Consider the following 22,008-nt stretch of genomic DNA (forward strand, 5'->3'; position numbering starts at 1 on the left):
TTTTTTTTGAAAAAGAGAAAAAAAAAAAAAAAAAAAAAAAAAAAAAAAAAAAAAAAAAAAAAAAAAAAAAAAGGGCAGTTCCTGTAAAATTTTCACTATTCATATAAGAAAATCCATAGGGGTAAGCTAATTCAGAAAGGAATCTTATTAGCTATTATGAAAAATGAAATAAATCAACCATGCAATCTGGACAAAGCTTGAAAGTACTTCTTGAAATTGATCTGGCTTTTGTGCTGGCTTTGGTTTGCTGGCTTCTTTTCCTGAAAGCGACTTTTATTGCTTTTAGTAATGGTGGTGATTTTAAGTGTGTGCCATTAGGCCAGTCAGTTTCTAGACTTAATTTTCACTGTTTACAATCAGCTGATAAGAGATTTCACGAACCATCACAAAGTGATTCTGAAAACGTCAGTTTCCATCATGCTGCATGGGGCACAGCTAGGTCCCATCCAGTGAAAGAAAGGTATCAGCCATTGTGGGCATCTCAGGGTCAGGGAGATTGGTCTCTATCAGGACCAAAACGATCTGTCATTCACAAAAAATTAAAGATCATCTCAGGGGTGGAGGGTGATTTTGCCGGATCAGGTTTCAAACAGGTGTTCCAAGCGCGTCCTATGGGGTACCTGATAGCACGACTGAGATTGTGCAGACACAGGTTATATAAAATTCGACAGTGGGCTTCATCTTTCTCATCCCTTGTTGATATATGCACAGATAGATCCAAGAACAGGCAAAAACCCCTATCAACACGAGAGACCCAGGGACCTTTGTCCAAGCGCCGCTTTGCTCACTAAAACCGCAGGTCTCAGCCGAGGCGCGCTGAGCCGGGCGATGCCGTGCGGCCGGGGTCGAGACGCTCGGCAGGGCTGATGGGCAAAGCAGGGCTGACCGCACCCCTGCACCCCGCTCCGCAGCCCCAGCAGCCCCAGCAGCCCCAACTTTGCTGCTCGCCGCTCGGCCGCCTTCGGGCTGGGCCGGCGCGGATCCCGATCCCGATCCCGATCCCGATCCCGATCCCGGTGCCGGTGCCGGTGCCGCCCCCGCCCGGCGCTGCCGGAGGGAGACGCTCGCTGTCACTTTCCCTCTTCCCCACGCACCGCCCCCTGCCCTCCCCCGCGCCCGCCGCCGGCGCTGCCCCGTCCCCGGCGCCGAGCGCTCCCCGCCGGCAGCAGGCAGGGCAGGGCAGGGCGGAGCGGAGCAGAGCAGAGCGGAGCGGAGCGGAGCCGGGCTGGGCAGGGCAGGGCAAGGCCGCCCGCCCGCTCGCTCCTCGGCATGGCCGGGCGCTGAGCGGCGCCCGCCGCCCCGGCTCGGCTCGGCTCGGCTCGGCTCGGCTCGGCTCGGCTCGGCTCGGCTCGGCTCGGCTCAGCACGGCTCTGTCCCGCCGAGAGGCTCGGCGCCCAGCCACCCTCTCTCCTCGCCAATGGTCCAGAGCGACATGTCCAAATCGCCTCCCAGCCCGGCGCAGGAGGTGCAGATGGAGCTGCTGGACAACCCCCTGCCCGCGGCGGCGGCAGCGCAGGTACCGCGGGCTCGGCCGGGGCTGCGGGGCGGGGGCGCGGGGCCGCCGGAGCTGCCCGTCCTTCAACTTTGGTCACCGCCGTCAGAAAAGTTTGACAGCTCCCCTAAGACGCCCGAAATCCCCGTCTTCGCCCCCACCCTCAAATGCCCTTTAATTAACATCCATGGGATGCTCTGGGCCGTAGAAGCATCGTAAATCAAAAGAACCTTGCGATTATTTGGAGGATGAATATGTAAGAATACGTTGCTATTAAGCTGATCTTCCACACACGTATTACTCGCAGGGTACGGCTGTTTTTCCCTGCTCCAGTAACCTGTTGTATCTGTACCTGATGCTTACCACGCACGGCTGAAACCTGCCTCGTCTGTTCCATGGGCTGGTGACAGTCTGTAGGTGAGGGAAGGCAATTCATGCCAGTTGTTCAGCAAGAATTTTGGAGAGGCTGAAGGTGTTGAACATGCTGAAGATTTAAGCTGCTCCATTTTCATGCAGAAGGTGGTTGTACAGTCGTCTCAGAAATTTTAAGAACTCAGTTCATGTGCAGTGTTCGGGCGGATGGGTGATGAGAAGGAGGCAGGGTAAGGCATACTTAGAAAAAAGCTTTCATATTTTGAAAGGTTGTTTCTGTTGCGTGTATGAATGTTACTTAATATCTTCAAGTTTGCAATAGTTGGCTACAAACACTTCAGAGTGCTGTTTTCAAACCCAGTAAAAGGGTGATAAAATCTGATTGTGTGCATTTCAGATTACAAACGTGCATGATCTTGTTAGGACAGAGGTTTTTCCTTTCGGGGTGCAGTTTTTACTGTTGCTGCCAAAGCTGTCTCTGGTGCTTTGTTTGAGAAGGTGGACCAGCTCCATCCTAGAAGTGCTTGATTGACAGAGAAAAATGCTGTCAGTCTGTTGACAGTCTTGGTGATTGATCTTTACTTACTCAGGCCCTGTGACAGCAGAACAAAATCCAGGCACTGAAGCAGAGACTAGGTTAAACTAAAAAAGAGAAAGTGCCTCTTTGGATGTCAAAGCCTCCGAGCACAGAACAGACATTTCAGTAGGGCCATATGCTTTGCCAGCTTCTCCAGAAACAGTGGCAATGGAGCTAATTTCTGACCTACAAATCCCTCACTTTTTACATCTTTTCAACCCTAAGCACAGAATCAGCAACTGTCAAATCATATGGTACATGTCTGTTGTGGACAAATATCAAATACTGATCATAAAATTGATTTCTCAATCCTCCTTTTTACTAGGGTTAAGAACCTCTGTTTAGAGAGGAAGAATAGTTTCCTAAAACCCACATTATTTATGTTTCAGGTTATGCATTATATTCTGTTTTATAAAACAGGTTTCTGAACATTCACAGCCAAAAAGATTCACTTTTTAAGGCAGTGATAATGCACCTTTTTGGTTCAGGGATGTTTTTCATTTTTTGGAATCAAAGTCATTAGGCAGAACAGGAATCATCTTCTCAATATATACTTGTTTTAGTCATATATAAGCCAATGGTAGAGAGGAAATAAGGTTATGGAAACAAAAGAGCTCTTTGTCTGAATAATATTGCAGGTTAATTCCTTAGCAAGCACTGCTTTTAGAGACAACTATTTTGATTTGAATTTTTGTTCCATGAACATTTAAAAAACCCAATATTGTAAAATCTTGGTGCTTTAGAACACACAATGAGAAGGAGAGGCTTAATGAGGACATGGGAATCATCAAGTAGATTGCCTACAGGTACTTCAGTTATTTGTATCACTGTCTTTTTCTCTAAGGTAGTTGAATATCAATCCTAGAAACATTTCTACCAAATAATCTATCAGGAAAAAAAAAGATCCCAAATCAACATGTGAGTTTATGGCATGATGTCACTCCTAAAAGTGTTCATTCTGAAGTGCTTCTTCTGGAAATTATGATCTAAGGAAATATTACTGAAGAGCCTTTGTAGAGTTGTACCAAGTCATAACAATTGTCTTATCCATGAATTTTACTTTTGTAAAGCTGAGATTTCTTTTAATCTATGTTAACATCATGGTCAATATTTTGGATTTTGCCTGTCCATTTGGATTGTGCCTTTTGCATTTTGGCCAAACTTGTCACCATGGGGCAGAGGAGTGAAATGTAGTTTACACTGTAGAAATAGTTCACTTAAAAGGCAGTTAAATATGTGAAATATTCCTAGATAACATCTGTGTAAAATCTATTTCTTATTTTCATAATGCATTTTCCTAGCAAGATCTAGATCTAAACAAAAAATCTCTTTGGATGTTGATCGTGACAGTTATACTGTATTTTTCCAGGGAAGTTCTTTGCAACTGGGACAAGATATTGGTGTTTTTTTCTGTATTACCTAAAATTCTGTGGCTTTTAGGTCCATATGACTGTAAAAATATAGTTCTATTTATAGTTCAGTGTGATCTTAGTCTCAGATGGATCTTGGTCTTAGATGGAGTTGCAGTAGAGTTTCAGATGTCCAGTTTTATCCAAAAAAATCTGCAGGCTGATAGTTACACTGTGGACTTATTCACAATGTCCAGGTGTATGTCAGTGCAAAGTGGTGGTTTTAGGTGTGGCCCTTTTGTAATTAAATCAGCATTAGGTTTTCTGAAAGAAAAGAAGCAAACTGTTCAAATGTATCAGTGTTTGGTGATCAGTTTTTTGGTGTATTTTTTAATTTAAATCAACTCCAGTCTTCTCTTTACTTCCTTATTTAATGAACCCCCTTGTTTTTTAGGAATCTGAATTAGTAGAATATTCATTTTAATAATTTTAATTAACCCAGGTACTATTATGATTTGTTTATAATATAACATAACACATTAATGCCTTTCATCACAACACTTAGCCTCTCTTCCTTTTTCCCCTTGCTCCAATGTAATTTTCTTATGATCCTTCTTCAAAGTCTCTCAGTCCTCAAAAATCATTAGATTCAATTTCTGTTGCTGTTTTCTCATCACAAAGCTTCCTGTGCTGTGCATTAGGGACAGTCATAGCAAATCAGATGAGTAAATTACACGAAGACATTTCAAAGAAAACATAATGAAACCTTCTATCAAGCAACTACAGACTACCTTGTGGAGGGATGAATCTTACACTGGATGAATTCTTCCCTATTCCTCATTATTATTTTCCTCATGTTCTTCTTTTTTGCCTGCTTATTCATCATCTGTCAGTGCACGTCCTAACAACCTGACACATTTTATGTGGAAACAATTCTCTTCTCGATTGTTTTCTTCAGCTCTTTCACCTGCATTTAGATTTCCTCCGCTACATGGTACTGCTAAATGCTTCTGCCTTCCAAGTCTAAAGGCTTCATCATCCCTGGAGTGCTTGGCTTGTTTTTCAGGTTGCATTGCAAGAGGTAAACTGGATGCATGAGTCTAGAGGACAGGCTTGTTCAGTTTTCCTTCTGTATCAACTATGATTGATGTTAAGGTGAATTTTAGGGTGATGTGCATGTGGTGACTCCAGAAAATCAGCTTAGTTACACTGGCTGTTGTCCTTCCTGAATCTCCAGCTACCTTCTCAGTTGTATAGCACCATCCCTTCACTGCCTGTCTTGTGGTAATGAGGAATGGAACAATATCCAGAGATTTACTCTCAGCAGATTAATCACACTGCCCTCTGCTGCTTTCAGCTGAGTTGATTTATCCCAGTTCATACCATGTTTACCTGTTCTTCAAACAAACATTTTGCACCCGTGTATTTCCCAGTACTGACTTGCAAGAATACTTTTTAAGCCATAAACAAACAAAATGTATATCCCTTTGCTTACTTAAATAATAACCACACCCATTTTTTATAGAGGTGTGGAAGGTTTTACTCTCTTCTGGCAGCATCCCTAGAGCCCAGATCCAATGTGGCAGCAATTCGGTGGAGGATATACAAATGAAGAAGAGATAAAATCCAATTCCATTCATTGGACTTCCTCATGGCCCTCAGCAAGAGGTAGTGTTTTCTGTCCTGAAGTGGTAATCTCCCTTCAGTGTTGTATTCCTTACTGACAAAGATAAATTTTAATAGTCCTTCACTGCAGAAAGCCCTTCAGGTTTCAGCTTTTACTTTTCTGATAATTCTCTGTTCTTTGGGGTTTATTTTACATTATCCTGTACTCAAGCAATAAAAGGTGATTTTGCATGCTCATCTCTTCCAGAGATATTTTCCATTCAGGTATTACACATTATCAGCATAAATGGGATAGAATAGTTGTTCTTTACATTATCCTAGAGTGTAAAATCACTCCAAAGCAGTTCAGCAGTTTCAGTTCTAACTTATATATCAGGTAACTATCTTCTAGAGGCAGTGTCTTTTGTCTTGTTTTGTCTCTATGGATGAAAAGTTCCTGTACTATTACAAGGCTGGCTTCTCTGGAGTCTCAGTTACTTTTCTTCTGCTATTTTTACTCATGTCTTTACTGTGCTGCGATAGAAGAGTTTAAAAATCAAGGAACAAAAATTGCCTTCCTTGCCCTCCAAGGGGTTGCCTTGGTCTCTGTCCTCAGGGTAGCAAACCCTTAGCAGAGGGAAACTGTCTGATAGTTGGCTCTTGGTCCCTGTGGGCATCCTTCTGTCACAGATCTCTTTCTGCTTGCTTGTGCAAGTGAAATACAGAAATCCGTGGAGAGCAGGTGGGGAGGTACAGGCACGTGGCCTGCAGCTGTAGTTGCCAGTTATAAAAGGCTGCAGGAGGCACAGTGGGGTTTGGGCATGAGCTTCAGCTCCTCCTGCTGCTGGGCGCTCCTGTTTTGCTGAGGGGGGAGCTGACATCTTCATCGCTGGTGTCACAAGTAGATGTGCAGCAGGTTTGCACCAAGGTGGGTTTCCAAGCCACTGGGGATGAGGAGAGCCTGCCAAATTCCCAGCTTCTTGTCTGGCAGGTGGAGACAGCCAGATGACCTGGTCTGAGGCCAGGGTGGGAGCGCTGGGAGATGGCTTACAAGTGTAGGAACTGGCAAGAATAGGGCTGTTTCTAGATGCAGTGCTGGCAAGGCTTTATCACAGGCCAGCAGAATAGAGCATCTAAGATTTAACCATTACAGGTTGCTCAGCAGAAATTAGTTTTCTTTTCTTTTAATGGTGAAAAAGAAGCATCTGTCAAATACTTATTTATGTATTATATTTGCAAGTTTTGAAAAGTGAATTATTTGTGGAGGTTTTGGGGTTTTTGTTTGTTTGTTTGGATGGATGGATTTTTGTTTTGGTGTAGGTGTAAGATTTTATAAAATGACTGTGAAATGGACTTTGCAGACTATCCCTGTAGCTTGCAGGAACTTGATGACTCTATTGGAGATCCTCAATTTGATAGGATTCCTGAGGGGAAGTCCTGTATTTCCTGAGTTTTGTCCCAGTAGCAAAAGTTGTTTGTTTGGAGAAATCCAGGTTTTGAGACCTAAACTGGGGATTCTTTTCTGCTATGGGGACATGAGTCTGTGCTGCTTGGGCTGCAGGTATGTCACAGAGCAGGGTGCCTGTCACAGGGCTGTGCTGATGTTGACCACACAGAGTGACTCAAACCCCTGCTCCTGAGGTGGAGGCAAGCCAGGATATATTGCTGTATCCTACCTTGCCCTCTTGCCCTCATTCCTGTCGTGGAAGGGAGCTGTGGATTAGTAGGGAACACATCACCAAGGTCTGTGTACTTCTTCCAGTCCTTGGCTATGTGGTCAGGAAACTGACCTCTACTCCTTTATGAGATTAGTATGATTTGTGGTGCAAAAATCGGAAATATTCACGTCTTTTTCTGTTAAGTGAGAGTGTGGAGGTTGCAGCTATGCAGCTGATGATGGAAGGTTTAATTTCTGAGTGGTGGTAAGCCTGACCAGTGGCCAGAAAGGGCCCAGGGGGTCAGAGCTGCAGGAGCATTTGTTTCCTTGTTGTAAGGAATTGCTTAAGGAGGCAGTGGCTGTTCTTTTAAGGAAAGGATGAAGCTGGATGCATAGTCTGCACTGTCCCGATGTGCTGTGTATGGAACAGGTGCATCTTTAAATATTTTTTAAGCTTTTGCATGGGAAGGAAAAATACTTGGTGCATATTGGCATTTCTGACCTTCTAGCAATTCCCTAATCCTTCAGGGGGGTCACTTTTTACCTTTTTAGGTGTTTTGATTTTTGTAGTTGGTCCCTTGTTCATTTGAGATGATGTAAGATTCAGTGTAGCTCTGAAATTTTGTTTTCTGGCTTTGCTTTCTCCAATTTATTTCTTCCATCTTTGTTTGAGGACCTGTCTTGGTGTCAGTGACTCTTCTGCCTTAATCATCTGTACCCTTCCTTCATGAGACCAGATTTTAAGGGTTTACCTCTGCCACCTGCCATCAGTCTCAATGGCTGGTGCTGTTTTACCTATGATAAATAGTTAAGGTTCAGACTCATCCTTTGTGTAGTCCTCACCACTGCTTTGCTATGAAATGCCATTAGAGTGGTTACTGGTGAAGGACATTTTAAGACTCCCACAGAAGACCAGTGCCCTGGTTGTAGATGGTTGGTAATTTGAAATGTTTTATATTTCCTCTTCCAGATGATAGTATTTTGCCTACAGGGATAAACAATGCCTTCTGCTTGTCATGTGTGTTACAGGATTGAATGTTATGTGTTTTATGTGTTGAGACAGAACCTCATTAAAATTCAAGTTTTACTGAGCAGCATTGATCTCATCTGTTTACAATAACAAGTAATTGTACATAAAACTGTTAATTATCAGGAAACTGCGGTGTATGCCTTTAGTACTTGATACAATTCCCATACTTTACTTGATTATATGGGTTGAATAACAGTTGCACAATCAGAGTTTCTAATCAGAGTTGGAAAGCAGAGTCTTCTTTGCTTTGTTAAGTCTTGGTTGATGAAATGTTTTTTTCAAAACTATTTTGGTTTGGGTCTGGTTTTTTGATAAGGTTTCACGTTGTTTTTCAGGTATTTTATGAAGCTTTAGAACATAAATATGTGTGTTTTATTTCTCCTCTTTGAAAAGTCAGCCAATTTTAAAGGAATTTCACACCTCTGACTAATAAATGAAGCTATACTTTTGAACTTGTAAACACATGTATACATAACTTTATGTTTGAGTAAGATGCTCTGCTAAACTCCAGTAAGAATGTTACTGTCAGCAAACTTTTTTTATGAACAGGTTTGTTCCCAGGGCTGGAGTCAGTGGTAAACGGATCGGCAGGGACAAATGACGATGTGCCAGCCCTGCCTGCTGGGTTTGGAGGCTGCCACCATTGGGCACTGCACTCTGGGGTGCTGAGGTGTTTGTTCTGCAGTGCTTGTTCTGTTAGGTACAGCTGCCATACAGGTTAGGAAGGACTGCCCTGTGTTGCTGCTTTTGCTGGCCAATGCCCTCATGTTGTGATTCAGCCCTTTATTTTTAGCTGCCTAATTGCAGCCAAGTGCTGCACAAAACACAGATAAGGAAACGTATTTTAACGTGAAAATCACAGTAATATATTGGGCAAAAATATTCTTTTTTTTTTTTCCCTTGAGAATTGAAAGTAACTGAGAGATCATTACAAATTAATTAATTAATTAATTAATTTACAAAGGCCTTGTTCTCACATTTAAATCTTTTGCACATGAAAAAGCAAAACATAATGATCATGGCAGGATGAGTATTCAAGCTTCTCCACGTGGCAGAGATAATTAATAATTTTTAATATATAAATTGTTTTGATTATGGAAGGCTAATCTCATCTTCAGAAGAAAGTTTCAGGCATTTCTTACTGTGGGAATAAGCTTGAATGGCATGGAAAGCAAATGTAGCCCCCAATTAGCATCCTTTAAAATAATGAAAAGAGTAATCAAATCCCAGTTTTCCCACATACAAAAATTGTCCCCCATTCTTCTGACTGAAAACTGCTCTGTGCAAAGAAGCAGGTGTAAAACTGACTCTGCCTACAATCTGCAGCCACAGCTTGCCATCATGTCAACAGGTTTTTTGTGTTTAAAGTTAGTATGTTGCTCATGCTTCTGAGGAGTTTTCACTTTAGAGCAGTAGAACAAAAATATGCATGTTGCTGTGCACAGAAAATCTCCTCAAACTGAAAAATCAAGGTGAGTTTTAGCCTGAGCCGCATTTCTGTGGTGTTGCCAGAAATAAATGCTTTTAGTCATTGCAGCACAGATATAAAGCACACCTCTCTATCTGTGCTTGTAGCATATTCTTTTCCTGCTCTTATTTGCTTTATCCTCATCACTCTAGACTCAGTCCCTCTTTTGCCTCATAATTTTTTTGTGTTAGCAAACCGAGCACTATGATACTTTAAATAAAATAAATGTTGTAGAAACTGGAGACAAATACAAAATGTGTGACTGTGAGAGAGAATATGTGTACATGTTTTTAATTATCTCCTTGGGAATTACACAATATTGTACTGTACACTACTAATGAAATTTTCTAGATAGTGTGGTCTTCATGTAGATGCTTTATATGTTTGAGCTTCTTTGTGAATGTTAGAAATTGTTTATTTTTTCGTAAGTGTATTTTTATATTCTTCCACAAAAGTTGTAGGAAAGGAATTCAGAATATTTGTGTGTAACCCTAGACAATTAACTAAATGGGAACCATTCAGAACAGGTAAATTTAAAGATGTTGTTATATTTGAAGAATACTGCTGTCAGAGATATTTTATGTATTTTAGGTACTTTGATATTATATTAGGTGGAATATTATGTTAATTGTATTATACTGGGTGGAAAAAGATGGTTCTGGTAGAACTGTCTATTATAACTGGAAAATATTTTTAGTAATTTGCTAGTAACAGTGGTTCCAATCTACTTATTACTCTTATTGATTGAGGAAGACCTTTTCATTACCAGCAAGTTCTTCAGTTATAAAAGTTTCCTTTTAGAAATGCAGCCATGTAAAACTATTCCTGATTGAAATTTAATTTTATATTTTGAGACCTGCTGGTTTACAGTCCTAGACTCATCAGATAGTCCTGTTTTCACCCCCATAATCTTCAACATGCTGATTTTTGTATTGTTCTGTCCTAACCAGCATGCTTAGAACCAATTTGGGTGCCATTCAGAAATTTCTTGCAAGATTTTGCAGTTTTGAAAAAATCACATGAGCTTGGCAAAATGTCTTTCCCATGAATCTGTTTCTTGTGGGATACAACATTGCTTTTTTTGTAGTCATTGTTAGGTTAGTGAGATAACAGATACTGATTTTGCTGAGTGAGTGTCCGGCCCACAGAACTGCTGTTCCTCGAGTCAACCTTCCTAAAAGATTGGTGCATTAGATTCCATCAAGTGCTCCAAACTCACCCAGCATCAACACAGTTAAGTTTGAGATTGTTCTCTAGCATCTGGTGGAGGCAAGGTACCTGGGCTTGTCAAACGACCTGAAGTTAGCAGCAGCTATCTGTAGTCCTCCTCAGTCTTAGACTGCAAAATATTTAATCTCACTTACTGTATGTGTTACTGCTAAGAACAGCACTCACATTTTGGAGACACGATATTAAAAATCTGCCAGTATGAGATTTTAAGTGTTTCAGCCTGTGCTGGAGCTCTCTCTTCCCTACCACGAGAATCAGTAAGCTCAAGCCCAAAGCTCTGAAGGCTGCATAGCCCAGAGGTGGTGTCATGGCAGAGTTTACAGTCTACACAGTTTGCACTCATATAAATAAGTGGTTGCAAATAACATAGTTTTGAACTATTTCTTTTTTTTTCCCTTGTAATTTAATGTAAAAATATTTACTGATGACCCATTTTTAATGCACAAAACAAATTACTTTTTGTGGACACATGCATGCATTTGTTTCATTTCTAAATCATTATTTTCTGTGTTTCTAAACCATAGTTTTAAAGGTTTTTTTCAGCCAACCATATCTTTCTCCTCATGTCTCTTTAAATTATTAGTAGATGAAAGCAGATTAAAGATGCCTTGCTTTTTAGTAGCATATTACCCCTTTCCCAGTTACGCATATAGTCCTTTTTTGTTGTTATACTGCTTTTACTTTCTTGAAATTATTGTAAAGTATTATTATTGTAAAATCTCCCTCAGTTTTAAGATTGTATCAACAAGTTGTTTGACACTTCTTGCTGTTAAAGGTTCCCTCAGCTGACTTGGCTCATAGCTGTGATGTACTGGAGTCTGCTCCAGTACCTCCTCTCCTGCCTTGTTTATTTAAACTAGCTGCACAACAAACTGTACTTGTTAATCACTGTGACTTAGGTAAATAATGCTACATCTATGTCAGTCTATAAATATGTTTCTGAACCAAATGTGAAAAAAAAACAACAACAACAAAACATTTAGGGTTCAATTGACCAAGCCTGGTGAGCAGTTCACATACATCCCATCAGTTACTTATTGAATATGTGCTTATTGATTGACACAAAGCTGATAATCTGAATCCCTGCTAACCTAGGAGACACTGGAAGCTTTCTGTGCAACACAAACTAATGCTGTAATGCTTTTTCTCTAATCTGTTTTTTTTTCTTTCTTTCTTTTTTTTTTTTTTAAACAGTCCTATGGTAAAGGGGCAAGAAGAAAAAACCGATTTAAAGGCTCAGATGGGAGTACATCTTCTGACACTACCTCCAACAGTTTTGTACGCCAGGTATGGGTTTTCAGTTTCTGAAAGACTGAATGGCTTGCTGGTGTAAATGTTCAAAATATAATTTTTAATTTATTTTTTGTAAGTTGTCAACTCAGACTGATGCTGTAGTCTGAGAAATAGCAGAAGTCTCTTCTGGCACAATGAAAAATATTTGGTTGCTATTGTTTTGATCTTGGCATAAAAATACTTTTTCTTTTCTCATTCCTTTCCATGTATAGTAGTTACCCTTATTTTTGTTACTCTAATGCTATCAGGTGATTAAAGCTGGAGGAGGAGGCAGAGTCTGATAGAATTGCCTGAAGTGGCAACATTTGGAAGAAAGAATCAAAACCCTACCAATCCTTAGGGTTTTCCTGCTTAAAATAGTGCTGCATGAAGCAGTGTTAACCTAGATGCTTTCCTCCCACATCCCACTGTTATTTTAGGCATGGGTTGGAGGGGAAATCCTTGGCAGCATTTGTCCCCGTTGCACTGATGCTGGAAGGAGCCTGTAGAAGATGGGGTGGTGGTGTAGGCTTCTGTGCCCTGGTGTCTGTGTGTCTGCTTCCAAGGGAGAGGTCCTGGTGGAACCCATGGGGATCCCAGACCAGTGTGGGTGCTCGCAGGACAGCTCATTCTGGCCAACAGAGGGTAGCTGGAAGCGTGTCCAGAGCGCAGGGTGGCTCTGGTGCTACTGAGACTGTGCTTCTGAGGAAGGAGGGTGCGTGTCAGTGACGTGTGGTTGACAGCTAGGAGAGCAGAAATGGTACACAGAGCACCAAAGTGGCTGAGCCTGTGCAGTCTGAAGCACAGTTCTTCATGCCCAGCTGATTCAAACCATGGTGTCTTCAGTGCAGACTTGGCCATCTTTTTCAGAGAAGTTCTGGAATTTGGGAACTTTCATAGCAGAGTTTTGGGGGCTTTTTTTACCATAAGCAGGCATCACACCTCCTTCTCCGCTGGCTTGTTCTGCATGTCCCTTCATCCCAAATTATTTAATGACTCCATTGATGTTGCATTGATTGTATCAGTACACATCTCCTGTTTACAAAATGCTTTGACTTTGTCCTGCTGTGATTGTGTTGGTCGGTTTTGTGGTAGGCTGTGCCTTTGATAAAGTCAGACCCTTGTTACATTTCACTATCTGTTGGACCCAGACATGAAATATGAATTGATCATGGGAGTTTTCAGCAGCAGTATACTATATCAAGATGGAAACCCTGGATCATGTAAATTACTTGTTTGGGACATTTTGTCCTGTCTTAAAGTACTATGAGTCTAAGCAGTGTTTGAGAGTAGCAACAGAATCTCCCAGTTCCAAGGAATCTTTGTAAGGAATTCTTTGTTGCTGTTTTCCTTAGCTCTTTGTGGATGTTCAATTCAGCCTGGAACATTTTTAGCAGAGTATGAGTGTTTATTTTACACCAGCTGCACATGCTTCTTTGCCTTTCTTGTTTACCTAAATGAAATCTGAAGTTGGTCTCAAGTATCTCCTCTTGCTTGTTTTGTGATGGTGAGGAGCAGGGCAAAGAGGATCCACAAGGAGGGGGATCATAAAACCAAGTAGTGATGTTGAGGTGGAGATCTGGTTGTCTCTACAGAGTGTGAGGCATGATTTATCAAACCTCCAGACCTACCATAGGAAGCAGATTTGGTGAGCTGTAGACTGTGTGTCTATATCTTTCTGAGGGCATTAAAGGGAGTGTGACTTCAAGTGTAGATTTTTACAGAAGAGATTTATATATTTCCATGAAATAAAATTTAGTAGTTACTCAAGTGGTGTAATACAAATGATTGAAAAGTGAGTAGCTTCTGTGAAAAATTAGAGATGTCATAGATTGCTGAAGCAAAACTCAGCTTTGTAATTGTATTGTCACTGAAGATAATGAAGGGATGTTAATGGATAAGTTAATTAGTGAATACATTTGACAATTAATGAATTAATTTAATATTACATGAAATTGTCCAGAGTAAATTTTCAAAAAATCCCCACAAAACACTCCTACCAAGTAATATACAGGCAGAGCCATTCAAGTTGTAGAAGATGTAGGAGAGAAATAAATGCTTCTTCACAGTTGCTGCTGAGATGTTTATGTCAGAGCTTGGATTCCATTTTCAACAGGTTTTCCTGCTCTGATTCCTCTCCTGGGACAGCTTGGTTTCTCTTGCACTAAGGAAGAGTTGCCACCAACATGACCAGGGTGCCCAGTGTTCCAGATATTAAACAGAATGGGGGCAGAGTTTTCTGCTTGCTCAGCTGCTGTACCCTTCCCAGAAACTCTCTTGGTATACATATTGTTTATCTCCAGGTATCTTGCAGGATATTTTACATGGTATAAATGAACATAATTGTTTTGCAATAGCCATTTATTTGCAGGAAAAACTATAAATCCATTAATTTTGTCTTTTTCTAAGATGGATGATAATTGCAGAAAAACAGGGCAGACAAATGGATTTAAACCCTTTAGAGTCAGTGATGTACCATTCATTTCCTGTTATTTTATTTTAGTGCTGTATTAAAACCAAGAAATAAGCTCTTGCTTAAAAATGAATTTGTGGGGTTGTTAATGGCAGTTTTGATCTAGACATAGGATACACAACCTGTTTGTTCCAGCAGTGCTTATGATGCCCATAGCTGCCTTTTGTTTCTCCAACCTCATTTCCCTCCATCAGTTCCCGCTTCCTTTCCCATTTAATTTTTAACTTCTGCCACTTTTATGTGCATCTCTACACGTACTTCCCTCTGCACTGAAGAAGGAGTCCTGGGGTTGTCCTGAGCATTTATCACCAGGATCTGTCTGTATTCCTCATAAGGAAGAAGAAATGTTTGGAAGGTGCTTTTGTGGGATATTTAGCTGGCATATCCTTAAGCCAGGGGAGCTGTGAGAGGTGTGCAGGTTCTTGCCATAAGCATCAATAGAAAGTGGCAGTTCCTAACACAGAAATATATTGTTGCTGGATAAAAGAAGACAAATACATCTAGTCCTAAGGAAATGTTATGCACATGGAAGGCAATTGAGGTATTTGGCAGGAGCAAGGATATAGGATTCAGTCTTTTGAATTCACAGAGCTGCTGGGCATTTAAGGAGGGCTGCAGGAGGGAGGGACGGACTTCATGTTTATTGTTAACATTGATGAACTTTGTTGTCTGGGTTTTAATATTTCCTTAAGGACATATGCCTCTCTTGCTCCAATATACTTACCTGGCAGATTTCCTGCTATGCACACCACATGATACAGTAATAAAAGTAATGCCAACATTGTACTCTTTCCTTCAAATGCAACTAAGTAATGTTCAAATTGCTTGTAAACTCTGCTGCTGTATAAGAAGAATGAAATGCGGCCCGCAGAGCCCTGTGTGCAATGATCTTTTCCATTTAAATCTGTTTTGTAGAGTGCTGAAATAGAGCAGAGCAATCTATCCAGTATTGTTTCTGATGCGTATAAAAGAAGACTTAAACTGGAGCAAGAGCATCTGTATATAATATACAAATTAAGCCCCCATTCTTTTCAGTCCAGTTAGAGCTCCTTTGTGCTGTGAATTTTATGTATTGATACAGATTTTTATTATAATTTTTACTTGTGACACTATAATATGTATGAGATTTTAGGGGAATGTTTGGATCATGTTCTGTTTGTTTGTTACAAAAAAAATGTTTGTTTAGTTTTGTCTCCAGTTTGTTATTGATGATATTTAAGCTTAAAAAAATAACAACAATTTGGCCTTCTTTTTATTTGCTAGCAACAACTGCTTGTCTTTTTAATAGCAGGAGAGGGAATTTTTTTTTCTCTCTGTTTTCTTGCGAAGTTGTATTGGCAATTAAGCTGTGTATTTGGAAAGCAGAAGCATCATTGCACACCAATCAGCTCCTAACTGAATGTAATAATGTCTTTAGGGAACCAAAGGACATTGTGTTATATAGTTTTCATCATCTTTTTTGAGCTTTGGAGTGATAAGCAGCTTGTTCTTAGGGTTAGTTATGAAAGACTGAATTGGATTTGAGCTCTAGTTGTTGCCATTTTGACTGATGGTTGGTAATGATTTTGTTCCCAAGGGTTTCTTCAAAATACAGATCAGACAACATGTTTTGCACACAACACTATGGCACTTCCCAGGAACATTATTTTAAGCAAATTGCATGTTCTGATAGCATTACATATTTTGTGGTTGTGCTTCTGGACCTGTCTTTGTCAAGGTTTTATTTTAAATCATAATGATTAATCAGAGAGGCAGGCTAAGTTGTTGGGATTTTTATGTATTGCAAAGGCAGATTAGATTGTGAAATAGGCTGTTGTCTATGGACTGGCTTACAGAAATATTTAAGGATTTACAAATCTGTCTTTTTTCCTTTAAATATTGGCTTGATGCCTGTTGTACTGTGTTCACTCAAAAACACAGCTATAAATAATTATGTAGGGAATTCATTATTCTTCTGCTTTCCTCTAAGGACTTTTGCCTAGCTGTGTAATTACCTATTGAATTTTATGAATGGTAAAACTAAGATTTGCTCTAAAAACCAATTTGAAAATATTGACTTAGTTTTGCTCCTAAACATGCCTCTTAATCTTGATTTCACCAGAGAACTGGGCTGTGTCAGAAATGTATTCCTCTTGTTTTAATTGCCTTTTTTCTTCCAGATGTAGAGCTTAGCTTTGATTTTTAATTTTTTTGCCTTTTCATGAGGGGAAGAGCTTATGTATTCAGCTCATAGATGCAGCCTGCCAGTGAGGCTATGCATTTACAGGCTGAGCCACAAAGAACTGGTGCAGAGTGGGCAAAGATATTAGCTTTGGTCTTCATGCCCAGTACTAAAACAAGCTTAGGCTGAAAACCTGTCTGTGTTTAACCTGCTAGGACTATTCCTGCTTCTTGAACACTATATGTGAACAAGATTGTGGCCAGCCAGAAGACCTAAATAAATAAGTACAAATAGGGCTCACTTGCCTATTAATATATTCTTACATCCTTTGTGGGCCTCAAATTATGAGACATGTTTTGCTTGTAGAGAGAAAAAGGAGCTTTGAAGACTTACCATTAGATTTTATCCATATAAAAAAAAAAAAAAATTAGGTATGTGAGGCACTTTTAGAGGTATTGTGCAAACACTGATTGTAATACATAAAAATATATATCTGCTGCTCAGCTCAATTTTCTCATCTCCTATTTCTGATGCAAATGTCTGGAGTTGTTTTGTTAGATTTTTTCTGGTGTCTTTCTGCAGATTTCACTGAAAGCCAGATCAGTAATGCTTGTGGCCTGTGTTTGCTATTGGGATTGCATTGAAGCCCTTACACACCAAATAAATTCTAGAAAGTCTGCTTATTTCAAACACATTAAATAACATTGTTATTTCATGGGGAATTGATGCGATTGTGGTGCCCTATGTTTTGCACCATAAATTGTAAATTATTGAAAGAAATGCATTGCACTTGGATAAAGCCAATTTAGTGAGGGCATAGGGAGTATGATGTCTGTGCTGCTCTGTTCTTCTGGTGGTAGTGGGAGCACCCAAACTTTCCTCTGAAGGCCAGTGTGTGACTTCAAATCCTGGGCAGGCAGCGCAGTTCCAGGGTGACCTGCTGCTTGTACTGAGCAATGTGAATCAGCTCTTAGTCAAATCCACTGAGACTGCCTGTGTTGTGATATGACTCCAGGAGTAGTACTGGCATGGGAAAGCAGCTGTTTTTTATGTACTTCTTGTTGTATGAAGTAAACCAAGTTCACAGCAGGGTAAAGAACTTAGAGCAGTGCAGGTATTCATAAGAATATGTCAGTTCAGCTGTTGATGTAGAGCTTCATTTATGGCTCATAAATAAATAAGTAAATTGTTCTCAGTTCCTCAGTTGTGGTAAAAAGCAGTTTGATAGGGAGTAGGAGGAGGAAGGACAGCTTTTACAAGAGGCCTGGGTTGGGAGCATGGGGCTGGAGGAAGGGAGCAGGAAGAAAGGGACTTTCCCTTCTGATGGCACTTGTGGAGCTGCAGACATGGGGAAAAATAATCACATTAGGCTCATTGAGCTATAGATTTCCTTGGCTGTAGTAAGAGTTTGAAAAGTCTCCTTTTTTGGCCTGGAGAGAATAGAACAGATGCCCCTATAAAGCATGGGATTTTGGCAGGCATGACTGGAGGGGAGATGGCTGAGAAAAAGCTGTCAGAAAGGAAGTTCATTTGTGGACTTCAATTCTTTCATGGGCCCTTTTTTGCCTCAAATGGTTTCTAAGAATAGAAGTCAAAATGTTGCCATGTGTTTAAAATAAACCCCACACACCCTCTAACCAAAACAAACAGGCAAAACATCTTAATGCTCTTCTGACATGTCCATTTATGCTTCTTGTAGCAGGGTAAGAGAAAATTACCAAGGGGGGAAACAACTAAATGTAATTCTTTGTAAAAACAGAAGTGTAGGAGCTCTCTTTATAGCCTTGAATGGGTGTGCATGTTTGATATTACTCTGCATGCAGCTGAAGTCAACACATCCTTTTCCAAGGAGCAGTGGAAATTTTGAAGGTGGGGCTCATACCTGATGTCTGCTGAGATGATTGCCAGCATTGCTTTGGAGCTTGCTGAGATGATGGGTGGGTGTTGAGAGGTGTCTGACAGGTCAGACGTGGCCTGCTGCACAAGGGGGATGCAAGCCCTGAAGGGGGGTGGGTGGCATCCCTGGGGGGGCAGCTGTTGAACCTCCTTTGGCATTCCCATTGCTGCTGGCTCTGTGCTTCTCTGGCTCTGTCAGGGAGAGGAGGAATGGGGCTTTCCAGTTCCTCAGTGTTGGCCGCTCAATCAAACCATCACTCAGTCGCCTTTGGCAGCATCAGATCCATCATTTTGTAGCGGGGCCTTCAAAAGGCGTGACAGGACTTGTGCATGGCTGAGCCAGGGGCTTTCTGCAGGTGACTGAGCCGCCTCCGTGCAGAGGAGGGCGAGGAGGAGGAGGCAGGAGCTCAGTTCTTTGAGCAGGCAGAGATGTGAGGGGTTTTTAAACACTTAACGAAACTGGTGAAGGATTTTTGGAGACTCTTCTATCATAGTGGATGGCATATGGAATGAGCAGAAAGCCTAAACTAGGTTAGGCTTAAGCCTTTGTCTTTGGCCAAATACCTTTATAGCTGCTGATTGCTCTCTGTCTCCATCTTTCAGCTTTGCTCTAATCAGGGCTTGCAAGAGCTGAACCTCTCAAAAACCTTACAGCTGTGCTGGGAAGGAATCTCCTTGCCTGTATTTGCTGCTCCTTGTGTGGGATATAGCATTTTTTTCCTTTTTCCATGGAAAAACTACGCAGTTGTAAGCACTTAAGATCAAAATTAGGAATGGGATTGAATGAGAATCAAGTGTTTTGTTTTATTTTGTCCCCTGCTTCTCCCAGAAAATTCAGTGTGGTTTCTAGTTCTTGTGTGCAGCATTGTCTGTAAATTTGTGGTGAGATGCAAGGTTTATTATATGCTATCATAGATGTTTTGTAGTACATACATACAAAATATCTGCAATGGAAGAAGGTTTCTTATGCATATGTTTAATTATAGTGAGTGCAGAGACTGTAAAAATATTTTATGAAGATAAATGCAGTATTTTTACAACTTTTACTTATGGGCCTATCTAGTTGGAAATTTTTTTAACAAGGCCCTAAAATATGGGGGGCCTTTTTAGAAACAACATGTTTTAATTCACCTGCAAAATTCCGTTTATAATTACATTTAAGTGCATCATAAACAATTGTTTAGTTCCTGAAGTGTTTTCTGTAATTTTCAATATTGCATTGATTTTCAGGATTTGCATTTACACTGTGTGGTTTTGATTGGGAACAAACGCCTAAGACAAGGGAACAGTTTGATCCTCTGTAAAGTAAATGTCATCTTCTGCTCCAAAATGCAGGCAGATTCATAGGAAAATAACTGCTGCTTGGCCAATGTGCAGCAAGCTGCTTCAATTTCTCTCCATCGTGAAGATGAGCCGCTCCCAGTTGCTGGCAGGGCTCAGGGAGTAAGGAAAGATCGTTTGCAATTAGCCAGGGGGATTTACTGGATCTTTTGTTTTTCATGATATTCCACTAGTACATCCTGCTTTAACTCAGGACTGCTTAGTTTCATCCCTCACTAAATAGATACACTGCAAAATATATGTGCCATTTCTGTTTAGTTAGTCACAAAATTGCCAGTTTTATGGGCAGTTGCAGGAGAGAGCTGTCTTTTCTTGGGCTATGTGTTTAGACAGTATTTCCAGTGCTGATTATATGTTCCTGTATACTTCAATGTTGCTTTTTTTGTGTGATCTCACTCAGACTTTGCTGGAATACTAGGTTCATTGAAAAAGTTTATGATCCAATACTTTTAAAATTGATTGTAAATCTTCTCAGGAATTTAAATTTTTTTTTATTTGGCTGTCAAATTGTAGAGTGACATCCATGAGCACAGTTTAGTGAGTGTTGTTTCCACTGATGGTCACGTGATATTTTAGTTCCCGAATATGACTGGCCTGAAAAAGAGTGGGACCTTAAGCGAATCTGGGTATGTAAAAACACTTCTTTAAAATATGATATTGTAGAATATATGAATTCTTTTTCCTCTGCCAAAGGAAATAAGTAATTAATAATACTCTTGTGATGTGCAGTATTAATTCTAAGCACCATATAAACCTGTAGTCCCCTAGGTGTTAAATGGTTTTAATCAGATGGTTTACCAATAGGATAATCAGGTCTTGGATAGGAAAGAGAAGTAATTCCTGCAAGCAGGTGGGGAGCTGAAGGAGGGGAGGATGGATGAAGTGCAAAAGGCTTAAGAAAGATGATGTGAAAAAGGAGAAATATAATTATACATGCCTTTGATATTCTTCCTCCTATTGTCTCCACTGGTGTTTCCAAGTTTTCAGTTGTTTTGCAGATTGAACCTGGGGAGTCTGTTGCAGGATGAAAGATAGCCTTCTCTTTTATGCCAAATTGCCTTTAATTGCTATGTTTTTTATTAAATATAGCTTTAAGCCATGGTTGATCAGGTGGCTCTCAAAAGTGTCCTTATCAGATCCTGCTTTTGCAGGGACTGAGCTGAAGGCAGGCATCATTGCTCCTGCAGAAACAGTGAAGCATAGCTAGTTGGGTTTATTTTTCCTACAAATGCTGGATAGTATAGCATATGCTCAGTAATCTCCTGTTGCTTTTATTCTAAATATGTGTTATTTTATGTGCAGTTCTCTGAAAAATCAATCACTTTGTCCAGCTTCTTTGACCTTATTTATTTTTTAGGAATCCTTTTGAAAACAGTAATGTGTCAATGAAATGTTTGTTTATAATACGGAAAGATTAATTCTATTTCAGCCTTGTCCTTGAAATAATTGCTGAGTAAATTGCCAGAGTTAGTAATAGAGTTTAATCAGGAATTGGTTGGTTTTAACATCTCTTCCCAAGGTTAACTACAATTTATCCATCATCTGCCATTTAAACTGAAATGGGAAAAGGATGCTTTCCTAAGGCACTTGTATTAAATAAAATGCTGAAATAATATGTTAAAGTAAAATTTTCCATGCTTAGGAGAAATTATGTTTGCTCAAACTCCATAAATAGTTTGAAGATATTAAAGGTTAAAATACGTAAAATCTTCATGTTCCTGTTATTATCTGAGAAAAGGGAACAGTATTAAAATGCTATTATAGACATTGCAAAGAAATGAAAGTACATCAATAGATTTAAACAATTATGTTGTTACTATACTTTGAAATCTGAATGTAGAAAATTAATCAACACTTTACACAATCAATAAGTGTGATGATAAAGTATGGTGCTGAGATAAAGCCTTGGAAGGAGATGACACAGCCAAGTAAAAGAGAGACAGCATAATTTTGAGGCCCAAGAAGCAGTGATTCATTGGAGATAGTCTGGAAGAATTGGCAGTGTGCCATGTGGTGTTTTTTTATGGAAATAACTTAACTCTGGAAGGTTGAAGATTTTTTTCTAGTCTTACTGATTAACTGCTC

At 40.2% G+C, this 22,008-nt stretch overlaps 1 protein-coding gene across 2 annotated transcripts in view; it reads left to right on the forward strand.

Moving 5' to 3' along the window:
• Positions 1 to 1,179: 1,179 nt before the first annotated feature.
• Positions 1,180 to 22,008, forward strand: part of CACNB2 (calcium voltage-gated channel auxiliary subunit beta 2) — a 247,000-nt gene continuing 226,171 nt past the window's right edge. For both annotated transcript variants that reach the window (XM_041408467.1, XM_041408468.1), the window contains exons 1-2: positions 1,180 to 1,516; positions 11,975 to 12,067. In XM_041408467.1, coding sequence (XP_041264401.1) covers positions 1,418 to 1,516; positions 11,975 to 12,067 — 192 coding nt within the window. In that variant the 5' untranslated portion in view covers positions 1,180 to 1,417. The remainder of the gene's footprint in view (positions 1,517 to 11,974; positions 12,068 to 22,008) is intronic.

Source organism: Onychostruthus taczanowskii, unplaced genomic scaffold (genome assembly GCF_017590055.1).
Source record: "Onychostruthus taczanowskii isolate IOZ18803 unplaced genomic scaffold, ASM1759005v1 scaffold3, whole genome shotgun sequence".
Taxonomy (NCBI): domain Eukaryota; kingdom Metazoa; phylum Chordata; class Aves; order Passeriformes; family Passeridae; genus Onychostruthus; species Onychostruthus taczanowskii.